Source organism: Alexandromys fortis, unplaced genomic scaffold, assembly GCF_014885135.2.
Source record: "Alexandromys fortis isolate MF-2015 unplaced genomic scaffold, M_Fortis_MF-2015_v1.1 scaffold_268, whole genome shotgun sequence".
NCBI lineage: Eukaryota > Metazoa > Chordata > Mammalia > Rodentia > Cricetidae > Alexandromys > Alexandromys fortis.
Window position 1 is genome coordinate 201,329 of NW_026068141.1, and position 9,004 is coordinate 210,332.

Below are 9,004 nucleotides of genomic sequence, written 5' to 3' on the forward strand. Positions count from 1 at the left end.
TTGTTTCCCTAATCTACCTTGGAGCTCTTGAAGCCTAGTGGGTGATAGGAAGGGGTCATTGTGACTCTAATGGTTGCTCCACATATTCCATAAAAACAGTTGATCCTTAGGTGATATTCACTGTCAGCTGGGTAAACAGGTAAGCCATCCAATAAATGCTCATTATTTCCAATTTTATTTGCTATTCTCACCTGGTTTGTCTGTGTCAACACCAGCACCATTAAGGGCTATGGCCCCTCACCTGGGGGAAAGGCTTATTTATTCTAGACACTAGGAGTCGTGTTTTTCACCCCTCAAAGCTCCTCTTAATCAAACCTGAGAATCGTATTTTAAATATGTGTGTGTGTCTATATGGCCTGAGGCTTATGACTATAAATTACAACTCAGTTATATGATTTTTTATCAAAGACTTTCTCTATAACAGTTCATTTTTGCTCGGTTCAATCCATAAAAAGAACACAAAACAGGTTCAAAGTATATAGGTTAAATACACCATCGAGTTCAGGGTGATATACATTAGATACACCATTGTCTTCATGATGGGATAGGTTAGATACACCATTATGTTCACAAAGGTATAGGTTAGACACACCACTGCTTCACCAGTTCCCTTTCTCAGTTTCCTCCCCTGTGTTACTGGGATCAGACTTTATGTGATTGGTTGCATAAAAAGTAAAAATAAAGTGCTATATGGAAAATATGCAATATTACCCATAGTCCAAATGCTTATATGGACACTTTACTCCTGCTTAAAGATTTATTTTATTTCAGTCATGTGTATGTTATGTGTCTGTGTGTGGGTGTGTGCACACAAGTGTAGGTGCTCTCAGCTGCTAGAAGTGGGCTCAATCTGGTCATAGGCAGCTGTGAGCCAGAGGATCAGGTTTTGATGTGAGATGTTGTCTCCTAGCAACGCCAGAGGCTGTACCAGACAGTCTCCCCAGCATGGCTCCCCCAATATGAGCTGAACAAAGACACAACAATAGACATGCCAGAGTGAGGGGTAAAGACCACCAGGTACCAACCCTACACAAAGAACTACAGGCATCAGAGGAATGCTGGGAGCGGGAGAAAGAGTCTTCCCCAGGGAAGAACACACTGACTGCTCATCCAATGACAACTGGTTATTCACAAAAGCATACATGTAAATATACAGATGGAGAAGGTTATATTTAGGAACATATATGTATATACACATATATACATGTATACACATATGAATGTAACAATGAAAAAAGAGGGCATGATTTTGAAGGAGAACAAGGGGGATTTATGGGCTGTTTTGAAGGAAGCAAAGGAAAAGGGGGACATAATGTGATTATATTAAAATCTCCCAAAGAAAAAAAAGTAATTAAAAATATTCAGAGTAAAATTAGAAGGAATCTTTCTGTTGTTGTTTTCTTAAAGACGATATAGAAAAGGAGTCCCTGAAGATTTGGAAACATTAAGAAAGTTCTTTCATCCTGAAACATCTACTAATGCTAACACTGAAATAGATTTCAACTTTTGCTGACTGTAATGTGACAGAATCATTGCATTTTATCGACTGGAGATTCTCAGTCTCCTTCAAGTCTACATAGTGAGCTGGCCTTCGTGCCACTGAGTCTTGGCTCTGGACTAGTGTTCTCTGAGTGTGCTATCCTGTTTCCAGTTCCCCAATACACAACAGGGCTTCCTTCTGGGCACTGCAAGTTGTCTGCCTTTCAAATCTAATTGTAAGTAGGACATGAAAACTGCTTTTCTTGGAGAATTTACACAGGTTTGGAAGGTTCCAACAGGAAATACCATACTTACACTGATTCCTCGACACGTGGATATGTTTAAAGGTGTCATTAGCTCTGATCTCAGTTGCCATGGTGCAGCAGAGAGTGAAGGCTTGGACACAGTTTGGGCCTGTTTTTTTCACACGTTCTGCTCTCTGCTCACAGGTTTCATAGGCACTATGTCTGGCTCCGTCATAACAACACTTCTTTACCACCGGATGTTTGTATGTAGAAGCTGAAACGATGTCAATGCGCGTGTTCTTACCACCAACAGTCGTAGGGATCTCAAGTGTCAATTTCTCTACCATCAAAGGACTCCCTCAGCAGATACTCGGGGAAAACAAATATTTTAGATAGTTGTAGGGGAGGAAATAATAAAGAACTGCTTTGTTCGTGGTAAGGATCTGGCCAATGAAATCCTGAGTTTTTGTGAAGGATCATTAGAGGGGTGAACTGAACCTCCACGAGCATCTTTTCCCCACCCACTGCATTGCAATTAGGGAAACCCCGTGTCTTCTGCTCTCTGGTCTTGAATGCAGTAACCACAGTGCTATACAACTTGTGGACTACCTTGTTCTGTTATTTTCTGTTCCAGGGAATCTGTTGACTGGAGACTCACGCCTTGGGCTTCATCTATGAGCAGGAGAATGGAGTGAGGGAAGAGTGGTCAGTGTCATACTGTTGTTATATTACTCAAAAATAGGTCTTGTTCCTATATGACCCGCAATACTCTCGTCAACTAAATCGTTTGTTGACTTAATTACGTGTCGCTAATTGTTTATTTTTCCTAAAATCATGAGCCTAGAAAGGTTCCCATGGTGACTGTACCACTTCTATTATAAAGAACACGAATCCACAAATCTGGATTGCTTATTCAAAAATAACAGGCAAGCTGATCCCAGACTCCCGAACAGCCACCAAAGCGTTAGAGTACCTTGAATTTCCACTTCGTGCTGCCGATCACTTACTGGCGTGAGATTTATTTTGTAGGCTTTATCTGTGAGAGAGAAGGAGGTGTGAAAGGCATAAAATCCTTCTAAAACAGTCGCACGACGGTATTCTGTTCCGCATCATTGCGGCCCTCTAACAACCTCTAACAAGCACTGACTCCTTAGCCGCATACCTAACCAGGACTTCCCACCACCCTGGCTCAGGGCCTCATCCCTACCTGGGAGTGGTTTTCATCAGCCATAATACTGAAAAGAATAACTGGAAAAAAACTAACGTTTTATAAATGAGTCTTAGATAGAAGATTACCATGTTCTTTGACGTCAAAGTGTGTCGTTCCGTTGGTAGAAGCATCTTCTCTAAATTTAGCCTGAATCGTCCATCTACCGTATCTGTGGAAGCCAGATGTTTGAAATCATGGAGGGAAACAAAGAGTTTTAATTTATCAACTCTAGTAGTTTCTGTTTGGAAGAGGTAAGAATACACACACCCTAAGTAAAAGTTTGGAGGAAAGACATTTAAAAAATAAATAGACATAAGTGAACATTTCAAAAATAAAATAAATTGTTTAACAATTAGTTTTTCATATTGCATTCTTTTCCTACATATTTGACTTTAATATAGTAATTTTGTTTTGGAGAACTAATAAGAATTTCAGAATTTACTTAATCTAGGAGTATATGTTCAGTTCAAGATACAGCAAAAAATTTAGAATACTGTGTCTGGAAAGACGGCATGCTAGTGATGTAAATCACACCTCATATAAGCAAAATTGTATTTGGAAACAAAGCATGGCTTGTTTAAAGAGTAAAATAACCTGTCCTACAACCTTTGTTTAAAAATATTCAGTAAGGTTGAGCAGTGGTAGCTCATGCCTTTAATCCCAGGACTTGGGAGGTGGATCTGAGTTCAAGCTGAGCCTGTCTACAGACTGAGGACAGTCAGGGACACACAGAGAAACTCTTTCCTTAGAGACCAAAGCCCAATAACCAAAACCAAACAGGCAAAGAAAAAATTAGTGAGTAGTACGCTGAGATTTTAAAAAAGATAAAGATAGAAGAACCGCAGACTTCATAGCAAACAATCCACACCAGTTCAGATTCTCACACGTTTTCTGAGAAAGTTTGATTTATACGAGTTACTGAACATCACTGGGGAAAGAGAAAAACCGTATCCACCATGCAGATATGAAATGCGATCAATGGAGGAGATAGCACGGTTGTCATGACTATTGTCATTGCTCAACAGGTATTTACCGAGGACCGAGGATGCTGCATTGCTGAGCTAAAAGGAACACTATGGACAAGGGCCTTGATCTTAAGGAGCCTGGGGTCTAACATGGGGAGGGGGTGATAAAGAAACAATGAATAAGACATGGAGAAGAAAGAAAATACACAGGACAAGGAGGTGGAGAGTGAAGTGGACACTACGTCGTATCCAGGGATGGCATTTGTACAAAGTGTCATTTTCCCATGTCCCAGAGAAGAGAACTATGAAGGAGAATGTGTTCTGTGCATAGAGGACAACAGACGCCAAGCTGCTAAGACGGGAGAGTGGAGTCTGATGGATTCCAGTGATCTGCCGTGGACAGCTGGCACGAGGTGACGTCTGGGAAATCAGAATCATAACATAGCAGACTCGATTCTGCACTGGGGAGCCTATGGCATTTTAAGAAATTGTATAATTTTAAATCATCCAGATTATTTCAGCCTCCCAACTTCAGTCGACGATTTTCAGAAAATGTTTTCAAAATGAGCCAAACACAATTTCCTTTAGCGAGGACACAGGGCAAGTGACTCTAAAGTGTTTCTACTGGAAAAGTCTGCAGTAGCTATGTATAGTGTAGTATAGTACAGTGTAGTATAGAATAGTATAGTAGAGTATAGTGTAGTATAGTACAGTGTAGTATAGAATAGTATAGTAGAGTATAGTGTAGTATAGTACAGTGTAGTATAGAATAGTATAATACAGTATAGTATAGAATAATATAGTCTACTATAGTATACTCAGAATAGTATAGTACAGTAGAGTAGAGTATAGCATAGCATATTATAGTATAGTACAGCACAGTATAGTATAGAATAGTATAGCTGCCCTTGTCTAGTATAGTATAGTACAGCACAGTATAGTATAGTATAGTATAGGACAGTACAGTATAACTTCCCTTGTCTAGTATAGTACAGTACAATATAGTATAGAATAGTATAGCTGCTCTTATCTAATATAGTACAGTATAGCTATTATAGTGTAATATAGTATAGTATGGTATGGTATGGCATGGTATAGTACAGTACAGTATAGTGTAGCTGCCAGTATAGTATAGTATAGTATAGTATAGTATAGTATAGTATAGTATAGCTGCCCTTGTCTGAGACATCCTGCTCTATGGTCCTTGAGTGCAGGGATTGTAGATCCTTGCATGTGAAGCCAAATAAGACAAAATTTCCTTCTCTCTCTCTCTCTCTCTCTCTCTCTCTCTCTCTCTCTCTCTCTCTCTCACACACACACACACACACACACACACACACTCGTTTTGACTAAATCTCTGCACCTGCTAGGCATAAGTGCTCGCCCTGTAGACCATAACCTAATGCCTTCTCCTCAGAGATGGACACTCTTTTAGGGTGAAAAAGTAAAAAAGACAACTGAAGATTGTTTTCTCTTCTAAATTGATTGCTCTCTCTATAAAAAGAATGGGGGGAAGAAATTTTTGGAACTTTTTCTGTGTGTGTGTGTGAGAGAGAGAGAGAGAGACAGAGACAGAGACAGAGACAGAGACAGAGATCTGTCTATTTATTTACTAAAACAGGGATTTGCCATCTGCTGAGACTGGCTGGTAATACCTACATCTAAGGGATTCTCTATTGAAGGTGTGCTGAAAATCCGAGACTCCTAGTCTGCTGGGCAGTGCTCTGGTATCTGGGATTCATTTCCGTTTTGCTGAGAAGTGGGCCTAACTTCTACCATCCTTTGGAAGGCTTCACATAGCCACATGTGTGCTCTCCTTGGTCAGAGCAGGTGCTCACTTAACCTTTCCTCTGCCCCACAAACAAAAATTCCAGGTCATTTTTTTTCATAAAACGACTTATTAACAAACATTTTTACATACTTGGGGTTAGAAGGAATCTGGAAGTCAGGAAAAGACACAGCTCCAGTAAGATTGTTTCCTTGCACCTTGTCAACTTCTAATCCTTCAGGGTCCTTTAGAGAAAGAAGAAAACGTGCCCGCCTTAGGTCATTTCTCGTTGTTACAAGGTAATACCCATGACCAGGTAATTTTTGAAAACTAGAGATTTGTCTTGGCCACAGTACTGGAGGCCAGGGTTGTAAGGAGATGACGCTGTGCAGGGAGGAGCTGTCCTGCTTCAACTCTGGATAGAGAAGCAGAACGGCAAGCAAGCGCTTAGGAAGAGTTTGTTCATGTGACAAGAAAGCTCTCGCACGGGAACAGCCCTGCTTGGTGCATCCATCTGTGAGGGAGGCATCACGGGACTAAGCACATACTTACTATGAAAGTTAAGACAGTTTCCCGTGTAACTGGCTCCAAGGCATCTCCCAGCGAAAGGACGCCAACCTTTACTGCAGAAGAAGTGATATCGTCAAAAACCTTGTTGAGCAAGGACTATTCTAATTTTTAAAACAAACATCATCAGGGTGAAAATGATTTAAGATAGTGTGTGACAGTGTCAAAGATTAATATATATTTTATTAAACATCTTTAGCCGGGCAGTGGTGGCACATGCCTTTAATCCCAGCACTTGGGAGGCAGAAGCAGGCAGATCTCTGTGAGTTTGAAGCCAACTTGGTCTACAAGAGTGAGTTCCAGGGCAGGCTCCAAAGTTACAGAGAAATCCTGTCTCGAAGAACCAAAAACAAGAGCAATTCAACAATAAAATAGTCAACAGAAAACAATTAGTGGAACATTTCAAGTATTTCATCTCTACCATTGGAGTTTTTAATCTCTATAAATTTGAAACTAATCCCTTAGAATATCTTCCTTGTCTTTGTTTATTGTATTCAATATCTTTTAGCTTAAAGTCTTTATTCTTTTTGGAATTACATTCATTAGTTGATAATTGCATGCCTGATATTGTAATATTTACACACACAAATACACACATGTTTATTTAGCGTTGTTCCTATGTGCATGTGCTTAGGGTGGACTGTTCAGGATTGGATCCTCCCTGGGAAAAACCAAGCCTCCCTCTCTAAGCAGCCACTGTCTATAGCTGTTCTTACGTGTAGGAGGCCTTTAAAATCTCCCCCATGGTGGTTGTTGTCATCTACACAGATTCACAACTGCTCCAAATACAGAGAGTGGGTGACCATGGGTGCCCAGCACCAAACAGTACAACTAAATCATAGCCCCAGACCTGAGATCAAGGAGAGCTATGGAACAGGTGCAGCAGACCCAAAGATCTGGAGGAGCAGGGTGCCTACCAGAGCTCAGAGATGTGGTTGCTAAGCTGCACTGTCTGCTTCTGGGCTGAACATACTGGTGGAGCGATTGACTCTGCAGGGGCACAGTGACACATTTTCTTTCTTCAAGGGTTTTCAACTCAATCGTAGCCAAGTCTTGGTCCCCACACTAAAACAGAAATAGTGCCCTAAGCCCTACACCATTTCGACCCTTGCCTGTACTGTGTAACTCCACGGAGATGTCCCAGGAAATCCTGTTTCACCAGGGAACAAGGTAAAGCCAGTATGATGAGCAGGTCGCCCACATCCTGTGCTCTCCTCCTTCAGTGCTGTCACCACCTCATGTTGTCCTCCCGTCTATGACAAACCTGCCTGCGCTGTCAGGTGTCAAGAAGGAGCTGTTAGCAGCCTGTGGAAAAGTCTACGATCACAGGTTCTAAAGTTCAAAACTATGGTCTTGTCTTGGTGTTTCCTTTTCCTGTTCCTAGTTATCTTACCTCTAAGCCTCACTAAAAAAAACAGGAATATTAGTGTCACCGCCCAGTACACTCACAGGTACAAACAGGACAGAGTCTCCAAATGACTCAGAATAAAAGAAGTAACAAATTTTTATGTTATCTTTATGATTTTAGTGACTATTATTTGTGTACTTTCTAACCTAGTTTTTAGTTCATTTAGAATATTAATCTTAGTGTATCAGAGACAAGATCAATAAAATCTGTGTATTGAAGCTATGACTTAATTGCATTGCTTGCTTTGTGCTAGACAATGAGATAAGACTGGTGATCAAGTCTGATATGCATGCCACCTGATGCTCCAGGAGAGGAGAAACACAGTCATATAGGTTCCAGGAGCACGGAGGTGCAGGTGCTGCAGAGGACACGCCTTTGGATTTGGAGAGAACAAAAAAAAAAAAAGGAGTGGGAATGTTCTTAAGTGCTGTAGCACTTGCCTGGGATGTAGGAGGCCCTGGACTTATCCCGAGCACTGACAAGGAGGAGAGAAAGGAAATGTGCTGGGGGTGGCAGGCCGAGCTGCAGTTGTAGGTTCCTGAAGGGATCCGTGTATGCAGATGCTACCAGCAGGAGTTACTGAGTCAAAGAAAAAGATAAAAACGTACTATGCAGAAGTAACACTGCATCCACCTCCATGTGCGTGAGAAGTAACGGGAAAAGCAACTAACTTGAGTCCACAGCTGAGGGGACATAGCAGAGAAGGGACCTGGGAAAGAGGGTGGGACCCAGGCTGTGAAGAACTGACGGACTCTGGACAATATCCTAAAGTCCTTTATCCTACGAAGCCTCGGAGACTAAGCCTTTATTCAAAGATGCTTAAGATAATAATCTTTCAAATGTCTTCACATTAAATACATCAGTAGGATAAGGACTTACGAATATTCTTATAGGCAGAGACTACTATCTCATATAAGAAGTCGTCTTGTTGGAGTTAGGTGAACCATTCTGACAATGACTCACTGTCTGAGCTGGGGACAACATCCTGACCTTGTCTAGGTCTTTCCTTTCCAATAGTGCCCATGTTACATGTGTTGATTATCATACAGCCCCATTCACCTCACTATGGACATCATCAGCATCCACCAAAATTAGAAGGTCTCTACTGTCCACTCAATTTCAGATGTTCAAAGCTCCACATCTTTATGTCATTCTCCCGTGGAAGAAGCATCAGATACTCTACCGTGCTGCTGCGGAGTGTACACAGGCTTGTCCGTGTGGACGAAGAGAGAGCCATTGTCATAGAGGATTGGCCTTTTTTCTGATTTTGAAAAATGCTTTGACACGACTTCCAAATACACATATGAAAATGAGCTTTGTCCTTCAGACAACTGTTTGTCCTGAATCTGAAAAACAACAAAC

General features: G+C 41.2%; 1 protein-coding gene across 21 annotated transcripts in view; it reads right to left on the bottom strand.

Annotated features, from left to right (window-relative positions):
* The window catches only part of LOC126491239 (complement C5-like), a 113,279-nt gene that overhangs the window by 84,984 nt on the left and 19,291 nt on the right, over nt 1-9,004 (bottom strand). For 4 of the 21 annotated variants that reach the window (XM_050126774.1, XM_050126758.1, XM_050126764.1 and 1 more), the window contains exons 3-5: nt 8,826-8,988; nt 6,220-6,290; nt 5,821-5,912 (exon numbers count right to left, since the gene is read on the bottom strand). The exons of 3 other annotated variants lie outside the window; for them this stretch is intronic. In XM_050126774.1, the coding sequence (XP_049982731.1) occupies nt 5,821-5,912; nt 6,220-6,290; nt 8,826-8,988 (326 nt within the window). Of the gene's footprint in view, nt 1-1,785; nt 1,999-2,333; nt 2,397-2,697; nt 2,761-3,020; nt 3,104-5,820; nt 5,913-6,219; nt 6,291-8,825; nt 8,989-9,004 lie in introns of all 21 variants that reach the window. 14 more of the 21 variants (XM_050126757.1, XM_050126775.1, XM_050126759.1 and 11 more) reach the window with 5 other exon arrangements.